At 36.7% G+C, this 14541-nt stretch overlaps 1 protein-coding gene across 1 annotated transcript in view; it reads left to right on the forward strand.

Annotated features, from left to right (window-relative positions):
* PARP4 (poly(ADP-ribose) polymerase family member 4) overlaps positions 1–14541 on the forward strand; it is a 104047-nt gene that overhangs the window by 71152 nt on the left and 18354 nt on the right. The window contains 2 exon segments of the mRNA XM_081814698.1: positions 7920–8969; positions 10648–10747. Of these exon segments, the coding sequence (XP_081670824.1) occupies positions 7920–8969; positions 10648–10747 (1150 nt within the window).

The following is a 14541-nucleotide window of genomic DNA, read 5'->3' on the forward strand; positions in this document are numbered from 1 at the left end:
GAAGATATGGTCCATATATACAATGGAATATTACTCAGCCATCAGAAAGGATGAATGCCCAACTTTTACATCAACATGGATGGGACTGGAGGAGATTATGCTAAGTGAAATAAGTCAAGCAGAGAAAGTCAATTATCATATGCTTTCACTTATTTGTGGAACATAAGGAATAGCATGGAGGACATTAGGAGAAGGAAGGGAAAAATGCGGGGGGGGAATTGGAGGGAGAGATGAACCATGAGAGACTATGGACTCTGAGAAACAAACAGGGTTTTAGATGGGAGGGGGGAGAGGGGATTGGTTAGCCCGGTGATGGGTATTAAGGAGGGCACGTACTGCATGGAGCGCTGGGTGTTATACGAAAACAATGGATCGTGGATCACCACATCAAAAACCAATGATGTATTGTATGGTGACTAACATAACATAATAAAATTTTTAAAAAATTAAAAAAAAAAACAAATAAAAATAAAAGTAGGGCAAAGGACTTGAATAGATATTTCTACAAAGAAGATATATGAATGGTCAGTAAGCACACGAAAAGATGCTCAATAGCAATACAGGCCTTCCTCAAGAAGGAAGAAAAGTCTCAAATACACAACCTAACCTTACACCTAAACGAGCTGGGAAAAGAACAGAAAACAAAGCCTAAATCCAATAGGAGAAAGAAAATAATAATGATTAGAGCAGAAATAAATGATATAGAAATTTAAAAAAAAAACCAGATCAATGAAAGTAGGAGCTGGTTCTTTGAAACAATTAACAACATTGATAAACCCCTAGCCAGACTTATCAAAAAGAAAAGAGAAAGTACCCAAATAAATAAAATCATGAATGAAAGAGGACAGATCACAACCAACACCAAAGAAATACAAGCAATTACAAGAGAATATTATGAGCAATTATATGCCAACAAATTAGGCAATCTGGAAGAAATGGATAAATTCCTAGAAACATATAAACTACCAAATCTGAAACAGGAAGAAATAGAAAATCTGAATAGACCCAAAACCAGCAAAGAAATTGAATCAGTAACCAAAAACCTCCCAAACAAACAAGGGTCCAGGGCCAGATGGCTTCCCAGGGGAATTCTACCAAACATTTATTTTATTTTTTTATTTTTTAAAATATTTTATTTATTTGAGAGAGAGAGAGCACAGAGGGAGCAGTAGAGGGAGAAGCAGGCTCCCTGCTGAGCAAGGAGCCCGATGCGGGACTCGATCCCAGGATGCTGGGATCATGACCTGAGCCAAAGGTAGCCGCTTAACCAGCTGAGCCACCCAGACACCCCGAAACATTTTTTTTTTAAGATTTTATTTATTTATTTGAGAGAGACAGAAAGAGGGAGAGAGCGACATAGTACCAGAAGTCCTAGCCTCAGCAATCAGACAACAAAAAGAAATAAAGGGCATCCCAATCAGCAAGGAAGAAGTCAAACTTTCACTTTTCTCAGACAACATGATACTCTATGTATAAAACCAGAAAGACTCTACCAAAAAATTACTAGAACTGATACAGGAATTCAGCAAAGTTGCAGGATATAAAATCAACACACAGAAGTCTGTTGCATTTCTGTACACTAATAATGAAGTAGCAGAAAGAGAAATCAAGGATTCAATTCCATTTACAATTGTACCAAAAACCATAAGATACCTGTGAAAAACCGAACCAAAGAGGTAAAAGATCTGTACTCTGAAAACTAACAAATACTAATGAAACAAATTGAGGAAAACACAAAGAAATGGAAAAAGCATTCCATGCTCATGGATTGGAAGAGACGTCTCCAGAGGCAAGGGAAACAAAAGCAAAAATGAACTATTGGGACTTCATCAAGATAAAAACTTCTGCACAGTGAAGGAAATAATCAACAAAACCAAAAGACAACCAATAGAGTGGAAGAATATATTTGCAAATGTCTCTCAGATAAAGGGCTAGTATCCAAAACCTATAAAGAACTTATCAAACTCAACACCCAAAAAACAAATAATCCAATCAAGAAATGGGCAGAATACACGAACAGACATTTCTCCCAAAAAGACATACAAATGGCCAACAGACACATGAAAAAATGTTCATCATCATTAGCCATCAGGGAAATTCAAATCAAAACCACACTGAGATACCACCTCACACCAGTCAGAATGGCTGAAATTAACAACTCAGGAAACAACAGATGTTGGCAAGGATGCAGAGAAAAGGGGACCCTCTTACATTGTTGGTGGGAATGCAAACTAGTGCAGCCACTCTGGAAAACAGTATGAAGGTTCTTCAAGAAGTTAAAATAGAATTACCCTATGACCAGCAATTGCACTATTAGGTATTTACCCAAAGGATACAAACATAGTGATTGGAAGGGGCACCTGCACCCCAATGTTTATAGCAGCAATGTCCACAATAGCCAAACTATGGAAAGAGCCCAGATGTCCATTGACAGATGAATGGATCAAAAAGATGTGGTGTGTACACACACACACACACACACACACACACACACACACTGGAATATTACTCAACCATCAAAAAGAATGAAATCTTGCCATTTGCAATGATGTGTATAAAACTAGAGGGTATTATGCTAAGTGAAGTCAGTCAGAGAAAGACAAATACCATATGATTTCACTCATATGTGGAATTTAAGAAACAAAACAGATGAACATAGCGGATGGGAAGGAAAAATAAAATAAATAAAATTAAAGAAGGAGGCAAGTTGTAAGAGATGCTGAACTCTTGGAAACAAACTGAAGGTTGCTGGAGGGAAGGTGTTTGGGAGAAAGGGATAATTGGGTGATGGGCATTAAGGAGAGCACTTGATGTGATGAACACTGGGAGTTATATGCAAATGATGAATCACTAAATTCTACCCCTGAAACTAATAATACAGTATTGTTAACTAAATTGAATTTAAATTTAAAATTAAAAAAAAAAGAATTCTGCATCAAATTTAGATGTAAGCCTTACCAATAGTTACAGAAACATTTAGCACTATGACACGTTATTTTTTTAGCTATTTTAATAGTCTTCTATTTTCACTTTTGATAATTAAGCCTCTAAAATTGCAATTGAACCAGCTTTAAACCATCATTATACCATTATTTTTTTATTATAGGAATGAAATTATTGAGACATATTGCATTAATGGTTAAAATATAATTATAATATAATTAAACAGATGTACTTTAAAAAAAAAGGATGTCTGAACTTACCACTTCTGTTCAACATTGCATAGAAGACTGTAGCTGGTACCTAAAGCAGAAAAAAATGTGTATATGTATATATGTCTATAATATATATATATATACACACACATATATATACACACATGTATATATATATACATATATATATATATATAGCATACATATTGGAAAGGAAGAAGTAGAGCTGTCTTTACTCATAAGCAACCTAATTATTTCTGTAGAAAATCTTAAAGATTCCATAGAAAGACTAGTAGAACTAATGACAAGGTTATAGGATGCAAGGTCAATATTAGAAACCAACTGGACTTCTGTATACTGGCAACAATCAAAAATTGGAATTTAAAAATCAATACCACTTATAATATCATAGAAAATAGGAAATACGTAGAATCAAATTTGGCAAAATAAGCAGGACCTGTACACTGAAAATTATAAAATATTGCTGAGAAATTTGTAATTGAAGACCTAAATAAATGTTCTTGGATTAAGTGACTCTGTATTGTTAAGATATTGATTCTCCTCAGATTAATCTATAGATTCAGTTCAATCCAACTCCAAGTCCCAGCAAGTTTTTTGTTTAGAAATTGACACACTGATTCTAAATTGTATATGTAAATGTAAAGGATCTTGGTTAGCCAAAACAACCTTGAAAAAGAAGAAAAAGCTGGACGCCTTACATTATCTGATTTCAAGACTTATTATAAGGCTACAGTAATTAGGAGAGTGTGATATTAGTGTAAAATAGACATCTGCACCACAGAAACACCACTGAAACATATAACCGTTGGAACAGAGTAGAGAGTCTAGAAATATATCCACATATATTGGGGTCAACTGATTTTCTACAAAGGTGTCAAGGCAATTCAATGGGGAAAGGGTGATCTTTTTCAACAAATGGTTCTGGAACAATTGGATGGCCATATACCAAACAAACAAAAATGAACCTCTATCCTTAGCTCACACCATGTGCAAAGATTGATTGGAATATAGACCTTGAATGTAACAACTGAAGCTAGAATATCTGGAAGAAAATGTAGGAGAAAATGTTAATGAATTTGTGTTGGACAGAGGTTTCTTTAAAAAAAAAAAAAACTCTAAAAAAATTGGTGAATTGGACTTCATTTATATCAAAAACTTTTGCTCTTCAGAAGATACCAGTAAGCAAATGAATGGGCCAACCACATTTGTGAGAAAATATTTGTAAAACATATCTGACAAAGACATATAAAATATATAAAGCAATCTTACAATTCAATAATAAGGTAACCCAATAAAATAATGAACAGATTTCAACAGACACTTTACCAAAGAAGACATACAGATGGCAAGCAAGCATATGAAAAGATGCTCAACCTCATCAGTCATATAAGAATATGCAAATTGGAGCCACGATGCGATACCTTTCCATACCCACTGGAATGGCCTAAAAGGGGCTGACAGTACTAGATGTGGCGAGGATGTGGAACACTAACTCCCATGCGCTGCTGGTAGAGGTATAAAATGGCACAACCATTTTAGAAACTCTTCGACAGTTTCCTAAAAAATAAAACCTACACCAACCATTTGACCCAACCAAATGAAATGAAGGTGTGTGTTCAAAGATTTCTACATGAGTACTCATTGTGGCTTTATTTGTAGTAGCCAGAAGTTGGAACCATCAGGAGATGAATGAATAAACAAACTGTGATATTGCCGTATGATGGAATACTACTCAGAAATAAAAAGGAATTAACTGTTGATACATGCAACTACATGGATGAATGTCAAGACAGTTAATGCTGAGTAAAAGAAGTCAAACAAAAAATAGAAATTGTATGATTCCTTTAATACAAAATACATGTAAACCAATCTGAAGTTATTGTAAGCAAATAGTGGTTGCCTGGCAACAGCGAGGGGAGGAATGAGATGGATTACAAAAGGGCACAGGAATATCTTGGGAGTGGTGGTTATGTTCATTCTCTTCATTGTGATAATGGTTTCATGATGTATACTCATGTCAGAACTCACCAAATTATACACTTTTTTTTTTTTTTTAAGTAAACTCTACCCCCAGTGTGGGGCTCCAACTCACGACCCTGAGATCGGGAGTCACATGCTGTACTGACTGAGCCAGCCAGGTCCCCCTCAAATTATGCACTTTAATATGCAGTTTATTGTACATCAATTATACCTAAGTAAATCTATTCTGAAAATTTTAATTAGCTCTAACCAAATTGCCCTCTGTGTAGGTTATGTCAATTCACAATCCCATCACTAGCATGCAAGAGGCTTTTACTCTGTCCCTCTTTAACCCAGTGTATCATTCAAATGTTTGATCTTTGCAAATCAGACAGGTGAGAAATGTATTAGTGATATTTTAATTTTCATTCCTTTGTGAATGAAGATGAGCATGTTTTCATATTTTTTTTTAAAGATTTATTTATTTATTTGAGAGAGCGAGAATGAGAGAGAGAGAGAGTACATGAGAGGGGGGAGGGTTAGAAGGAGAAGCAGGCTCCTCGCCGAGTAGGGAGCCCGATGCGGGACTCGATCCAGGGACTCCAGGATCATGACCTGAGCTGAAGGCAGTCGCTTAACCAACTGAGCCACTCAGGCGCCCCGCATGTTTTCATATTCTTAAGAGCTCTAGATATCTTCTTCTCTATGTGTTATCTATTAATGTTTTTTTTACCTTTGTTATTGTGATGTTAGTCATTTTTTTTTTAAAGATTTCATTTATTAGAGAGAGAGAGCACAAGCAGGGAGAGCAAGTGGCAGGCAGAGGGAGAGGGAGAAGCAGGCTTCCCCACAGAGCAGGGAGCCCAATGTGGGGCTCGATCCCAGGACCCTGGGATCATGACCTGAGACGAAGGCAGACACTTAACCAACTGAGTCTCCCAGGCGCCCCTAGTCATTTTCTTATTTATTTCAGGAAAAATAGATATTAGGGAAATTAGCCGTTTGTAATTTGAGTTGCACAGATTTGTGTCCCAGTTTGCCATTTATATTTTTGTATCAGCTTATTTTAGGGCTAATTTACACACTGTGATACTACTAATTATAAAATCTTGGACAGGACACTTTTATGGTTCATCATCTTTTTGTCATGCAGATTTCTTAATGCAGTCAAATTTTTTGATCTTTGGGTTTCTTGTTTTTGTTTTATATTGTTTTGTTTTGTTATCATGCTTAGAAATACCTTTCCTATTCAGAGACTATGCTTCCTAAAAGTTTCCTCTTACTTATTTTTTAAAATTGTTCATGGTTTCTTGTTTACATTTAATTTTTCATCCACTTGGAATCTATCCTGGTATAAGATGGGAAGTATGTAACTAACTTTATTCCTTTCCAGATAGCTACCCGCTTTCCCCAACACCGTTTATTGGATAATTCTTTTTCCTCCCATTTACTTAAAATGTCATCTTTATCATCTACTAAATTCCCATGTGTTTTAGGATCTATTGCTGGACCATCCATTCTGTTCCATTGATGTGTCTAATTATTGTAATTTTATAAAATGCTTTAATATCTAATAGGTCTAGTCTATCACTATTGCTTTTTTTCAGTTTATCTAATGAAAAGAAATTTAACCAGAGAAACATTGTTTTTAAGTATTATTTTCAAATAGGTGTCTTGTCATATGTTCTGCAGTATAATTATTTAAATGTATACTGGAAATGACTGAGTTGGGAAAGAACTACTCTTTTTTTTTTTAAATAGCTGATTTAAGGGGCGCCTGGGTGACTCAATCGTTAAGCATCTGCCTTTGGCTCAGGTCATGATCCCAGGGTCCTGGGATCGAGCCCTACATCGGGCTCCCTGCTCCGCGGGAAGCCTGCTTCTCCCTCTCCTACTCCCCCTGCTTGTGTTCCCAGCTGTCTCTGTCAAATAAATAAATAAAATCTTTAAAAAAAAAACCAACAGCTGATTTAAAAATAATAATAATAAAAGAAAATAAAATAGCTGATTTACATTGGTAAAATTATAGGCTAATTATTTTTTTTTAAGATTTTATTTTTAAGTCATCTGTACTCCCAATGTGGGGCTCAGATTTACAACTCTGAGATCAAGAGTCACATACTCTATCCACTGAGCCAGCCAGGTGCTGCCAGGCTAATTATTTCCAAAATATCTCAAAAACTTGTAATTCATATAAAACTGAATTTTATTTACTTACAACTTTTTAAGAAAGACTTTACATTCAAATAATAGTAGTAACATAGCATCCTTAATTCCCTTTTGTTTTACATATTGTTCAAAGTCTGGTGTAAAGATATATTCATGCAGTTACTTTAAAGCTTTTGAAATTTTTTGTCAGTCATCTCATTTCCTTAATATTGCTGTAAAGCAGAATAAAAGACTAGAATAATTTATTTCAAATTATCAGCTTATTTTAGGGCTAATTTACACACTATGATACTGCTAATTATAAAATCTTGGACAAGACACTTTGATGGTCCTGAGTTTCCTCTTGTATAAAATGAGGGGTATTCAAAGTTTCAACATGCTAAGAACAAAGAGAAACTAAGATTTTTGATGTATTTATTACTGCTATTCTCTCCAAATCTCAGATTTGTATCTATATAACAAGGGCATTGTATTTAAATTATCTTCAATCTCTCCTCTTTCAATGCTCTAGGATAAGCAATTGCTTGTCTACCCAGAAGTCAACTCTAGGAAGTGTGTTTGGTTGTTTGTTTTATTTTGTGTTTTCCCTTACATTATATTTTTCCTCTTGGACAGCCTCTTTCAGCATTCTTTGAATGGAATGAAGAACTGCAACAACCACATTTGACTAACAGAAAGTTTAGATCATCTCAGCTGGAAGATTCTGAAGATTTTGAAGTCAAATGCTCTACCACTGAGCTATACCCCCAAGATTCTGAAGATTTTGAAGATAGTTCCCAACTATCAGAAAAACCTTTAACACTCAACTTTGAATGTGGAGATGTGGAAAAGCCATTGGGTTTAAGTCAGATGGATTCATTTAAACAACCACTATGTAGAGATGCCCCTTTCCTGAAACTGGCAGGTTGTTGCAGCATTTCTGCTGCCCGTGGTTCAGCCCGTTTGGAAGATGAGCCCTTTGACGGTTCTGGTTTCCGCCATCCTCCCCGCTTATGTTCTAAGAAGGTTGCTAGGAGTCTCAAACAGTTTGATCCATCTAAGAATGACCAAGACCTTCAAGCTGACTATTTGGGTGACATTACCCCTGTGTCATGTACCCCTTTCAGACTGCCTCCCACCTGTCTTGGTTCCTTTGCTTTTTCTGCTCTTGCAAGTACCTCATTTAACTCCAGAGAGGTTAATCTACCTGAAACTTATCAAGGCCATAAGACTGACAATTCTGCTAGCATTTTCCCTGAGTTGGACTCTCCCCTGCAGCCGAATATTCTTCTGCCTCCTCGTAGAGTTAGTTCTGCTGGTCCATCCAGAGGGTTTGACGTTCATTCCCTTTCTTTTTCTCCTCTTTATTTTCAAAATTCTCCAGTTCATTCCAGAGCCAGTTACAAGCCACCAATAGATCTGTTTGCTAACACTGAATTGGAGGGTTCTTTCCGTACAGATCTTTCTGCTGGAATTTCATTATCTGCTTCAAGTAATGGAAGTTTTTCTGAAACAGAAAATAATGAAACACCAAAATTTCTGGCAAGTCCTTTTTTTAAAAGAAAAAAAGTGGCAAAATCTGATATAACAGGAAGTGACTTTACTGCAAGCTTTCAGGCACAAAAAGATGAACAGAGCTGGATGAATTTTGTGCCTTGGACTGAACTCTTCAGGCTACAAACTGAGGTATTAGTTTTATTTATCCTTAAGTCTATGGTTTTTTGTTTTTTGGTTTTTTAAAGATTTTATTTATCTGACACAGAGAGAGAGACATAGCAAGAGAGGGAACACAAGCAGGGAGAGTGGGAGAGGGAGAAGCAGGCTTCTCGCTGAGCAGGGAGCCCTAGCAGGGCTCGATTCCAGGATCCCGGGATCACGACCCGAGCCGAAGGCAGACGCTTAACGACTAAGCCACCCAGGCACCCCAAGTCTACGGTTAATTAGCTTTAGAGTTCAGCACAGAGCTATTCAAAGTAGCTGGTCATTGAAATGTTTACCAGGGCATTACTGAGGTAAGTGACTGGTGGAAGAATGTAAATCAACATGCTGCTTCCTTCACTGAGAAAATCTTGCTTGAAAAAAGTCATTGAACAATACAGTGTGCTTGATGATGGTATTTATCTATTTTTAATTTTTAGTCCAGAATATCATGCAAGTGAATGTTAATATTCCTCAGTTGAAAATTAGCATCCCTGAATAGGTCATGGGGTAACACCTTGATTTCCTAGCTTCTAGAACAGATAGATGAATTGCAATCATGTAAACTTCCCATTGTGAAATAAAGAACAAGTATTGTAAGTATATTCTGATTGTTTTCACATATGGTCTTGGGAATAATACTCAACATGTAAGACTGTGTTAAAGATTATCATTCCATTTGTGAAGCTAATAAACATTCAATAAATATAGTTCCTGCACTGGTACTAAGACCCAGTCTCACACATGGGCCCTGGAGCCAGACTGTTGGGGCTTAAATTGTGCCTCCGCTGCTTGTTAGCTGTGTGACTTTGAACAAGTTGCTTTAACTTTTCTGTGCCTCAGTATTCATCTGAAAAGTGGTTCTCATCTGCAAAAGGTATAGTAATAGCCTCTCCACAAGAAGTGGCTAAAAAGATTTTTTTTAAAAAACCCGGCACCTAGAACTAGTTCAACACTAGTTAGCATATATCACTGCTGTTATTTTTCAAATTATTGCTGTAGAGTCTGTGCATCTGCCTATGACCTCACCCTCCTTTCTGTTCCCTGTATTATTTCCCCTGAGACCTGGAGTCGATCTACTTCAAGTTCAAGATCCCCATGTTCAGGCTTACAACTACCTCATAATATGTAAAAAACATCAGCCTTAAAAGTTAGCTGAAGTGGGCAGGGGACAGTGAGAATAAATAAGGTAGTTTTAAAAAGCATATTCACCATAACAATTTTATATTTAGTAAAAAAATGTCATTTTCATATTTCAGACATCATAAAGGCACATTTTTAATGTTGCTCAAAAGGAATCATGCTACTTAAAAGTTTGAGAAACATCAGTTCAAAGCATTACTAGAAGAAAAAAATGCATAACACCATTTTTAAAAATCCTTACACATGAGCCTCTTTCCATACTTTTTATAAGTGCCACCTGATACATAACATCCATAGTATTTTTGAGATTCTCAAAAATATTGAGTCACTAGTATATGAAGAACTTCCATTTTAAGAATAATAAAAATAATAAAAATTTTTGATAATAAAATTTAATTTCAATACAGTGTGCTTGATGATGGTATTTATCGGAATTGAAATAATTAGAAACATTTATTATATTAAGTTCTTATGTATGTGAATAAATTTCAATAATGTGGCTTAAATTTGTTTTATTTTATAGGATCGCTTCTGGAAACTTACGCCAGAACTGGGATTTATATTAAACCTTAATATAAATATTTTAAACAGCTTTCTTGAACAAAAAGGCATTCGATCTCTGGGTAAGTCACCATTTTTCTATTAATAAAATGGCATGCTCTTAATTGTTGTAAATTCTGTTGTAAACTAGTGTACTAATATGATAATTATGTAAGTTACATATGAGTGCTATTTTATTTGTTAACCATCAAGGAAACAGAGGACTAATTTATAGTCATATCTTTACCAATAATTAGGGTATTGCCTGTGCAAATTAATTAGCATAATTAGCAATAACTTCTATTTTAAAAATCCAAAATTTCAGTAGCTTAACATAAAGATTATTTTCTTGCCCATATCACAGTAAAATAGTGGTCAGCAGAAAATTCCACTCCAGGTTGTCATGTAGAGACCCAGGCTCCTTCCATATTGTGGCTCTACCATTATCAAAAGTGTCTTTAAAATTACTCTGGTAAAAAGAAAAGAAGAAAATTGCTCTGGCATTACCTACCTGGTAGATAGGAGGAGAAAAGAGAAAATGTGGCAGGATCTAGTAACAGAACTCCATCCAGATACAAGAAGGCTGGGAAATGTACTTTAACTTTGTGTTGAGGAAAAGAAAACAGCTTTTATGAGCATCTAGTCAGTCTTTACCAGAGCAAGTTCAACCTCTATGGACCTGTTTCTTGTCATGATAATGAAGGGGATGGATGAGCAAGTAGTTTAAAGGTCAAATGCTAGTCCTAGGTTAAGAGATTTTTTTAAATAAAATAAACATTTTATTAAACAACTAGTCAGTATTCATTGAACAGCAATGTCTAACTACGCTGCCATCTCCTCAAAAAATGTCAGGGTTTTCATACTCCAGGCTTATCCGAGGGTTAGCAGATCTTTATTTGACTTGCACTACACTAAAAAGAACTGATAAATATCTGCATGAGGAGAATTCTAGTTCCTGGAATGATAAAAGAGATTGTATCAGACTAACTCTCCTACCAAAAACATTTTTTAACCCCAGACAAAATATTTTAAAACCACTCTTTTAAGGCCTGTAATGCAATAAAAAAAACAAGCAGAAACCAAATGGTACAAAATCCCTGAAAAAAAAAGAAGAAAATGAGGTGAGCTCCACATTTATCCAGCTGTTCACCCAAAGGAACTTTTCAGTTCATGAGGCACTTGAGAGATTAGAACTGAAACAGAAAGTCTTAATGGGATATTGACATAGGGGTCAGAGTTCAAGGCTGCTAGAGTAGCTGGAAATTAAGGGTGAAAAACCTAGAAAGAAGTGAGCCATGGAGCAGGGAGCTCTGAAATCTGCATACAAATTCCCTCAGATCATTGGTTCTCCCCTAACCCATACATACCCAGGGTGTGACTTCAAGGAATCCAGAAAAAAAGCAACAACTAGAAAGAAAGAGTAGAGCAGAGATTTCGGCTGCTGCCAAGTGTTGGGGAGACAGAATTTGGCATTTGAATTATAGCAAGTTAGAATTTATAAACATCTCAAGTTTTCCACTAAAACCCAAAAAGTGTCAAAAGGACCATAAATCATGATCAAAGACTACCACAGGATGAAGGGGAAATACAAAATAGGCCCACCCTAACAAAACCTAAAACAAAGCTTTCAAAGGATACACCAGAACAAAACTCAACACTCTTTAGAATAAGATAGCATAATCCAGAGTCTCCACAATTTTCACAGTACAATCTAGAATGAAAATTTAATAACATACAAAGAAGCAGGAAAGTATGACTTACAATCTAGGGGAAAATGGACTACAGATGCTGACCTACAGATGCCCCTGATGTTGGAATTAGCAGACAAGGATTTAAAACTGCTATTATAAATACAGTAAAGGATTTATGAGAAAAGAAGAACAGAATGGGTGAACAAATGGGAGGATCTCAGCAAATAGATGGAAACTATAAGTATCAAATGAAAATCCTAGAACTGGAAAATACAATATCTTCAATGAAAGGGTCATTGGATGGGCTTAGTAGCAGAATGTACAAAACAAAACAAAAAAAGATCATGTAACTTAAATTACAATAATATAAAGTGGTAATAAAAATTACCCAAACTGAAGCATAGAAAAAAAATAGAATGAAAAAAGAAGAGAATCCAGGACATGTGGAATGATATCAAAAGGTTTTACATTTGTGTAATTGGGATCCCAGAAGGAAAGAGAGTAGATAGAAAAATGTTTGAATAAATAATAACTGAATTTTTTCTAAAATTATTGAAAGACGTCCAACTTAAAGTTCTGAGAAATTCAACAGAGCTTCAGACAGGATAAATACAAATAGAACCACATTTAAGTAGACGAGAATCAAACTGCTGAAAACCACAGATAAATCTTTTCTTTTTTATGTTATGTTAGTCACCAGACATCATTAGTTTTGTTTTTGTTTTTGTTTTAAAGATTTTATTTATTTGACAGAGAGAGACAGAACACAAGCAGGGGGTGGGAGAGGGAGAAACAGGCTTCCCGGTGAGCAGGGAGCCCGATGCGGGGCTCAATCCCAGGACCCTGGGATCATGACCTGAGCGGAAGGCAGATGCTTAACGACTGAGCCACCCAGGCGCCCCCATCATTAGCTTTTGATGTCATGATCCACGATCCATTGTTTTTGTATAACACCCAGTGTTCCATGCAGTACGTGCCCTCCTTAATACACATCACTGGGATAACCCATCCCTCCACCCCCGTCCCCTCTGAAACCCTGTTTGTTTCTCAGAGTCCATAGTCTCTCATGGTTCATCGCTCCCTCCAATTTCCCCAACCACAGATAAATCTTAAAGCAGACAGAAAACAAGGACACATTAGAGTCAGGAGAACATCTATAAGAATTTTTTTTTCTTTTTATTTGACAGAGAGAGACACAGAGAGAGAGGGAACACAAGCAAGGGGAGTGGGAGAGGGAGAAGCAGGCCTCCCGCGGAGCTGGGAGCCCGATGCGGGGCTTGATCCCAGGTCTCTGGGATCATGACCTGAGCCAAAGGCAGATGCTTAACGACTGAGCCACCCAGGCACCACAGGACAGATTTTTTTAAAATTTTTTTTTATTTTTAATCCTTTTTTTTTAAATGATTTTATTTATTTGACAGAGAGAGTACAAGCAGGTGGAATAGCAGGCAGAGGGAGAGGGAGAAGCAGGCTCCCTGCAGAGCAAGGAGCTGGATGCGGGACTCAATCCCAGGACCCTGGGATCATGACCTTAGCCGAAGGCAGTCGCTTAACCAACTGAGCCACCCAGGCACCCCAGATTTTTTTTTAAAGTAGGCTCCACAGTGGAGCCCAACACAGGGCTTGAACTCATAACCCTGAGCTCAAGACTCAAGTCCAGGTCAAGAGTTGGACACTCAACTGACTGAGCCACCCAGGCGCCCCAACATCTATAAGAATTTTAAATTATTTCACATCAGAAATAATGGAAGCTAGAGGCACCCAGGTGGTTCAGTTGGTTAAGCGGCTGCCTTCAGCTTAGGTCACGATCTCAGGGTCCCGGGATCGAGCCCCATGTCCATCTCTCTGCTCATTGAGGAGCCTGCTTCTCCCTCTCCCTCTGCCTGCTGCTCCAACTGCTTGTGCTCTCTCTCTCAAATAAATAAGTAAATAAATAAATAAAATCTTTAAAAAAAAAAGAATGGAAGCTAAAAGGTAATCAAATAATATCTTTAAAGTGCTGAAAGAAAAAAGCCCTATAAACTACAAACTCTATATCTAGCAGAAAAGATTCTTTAAAAATAAAGGAGATGGATGCTTGGGTGGCTCAGTCAGTTAAGCGTCTGCCTTGGGCTGGGATTGTGATCTCAGAGTCCTGAGATCAGTGGGGCTCCTTGCTCAGCAGGGAGCCTGTGTCTCCTTCTGCT

The sequence above is a fragment of the Leptonychotes weddellii genome, chromosome 3 (assembly GCF_054177405.1).
Source record: "Leptonychotes weddellii isolate Sample4059 chromosome 3, ASM5417740v2, whole genome shotgun sequence".
NCBI lineage: Eukaryota > Metazoa > Chordata > Mammalia > Carnivora > Phocidae > Leptonychotes > Leptonychotes weddellii.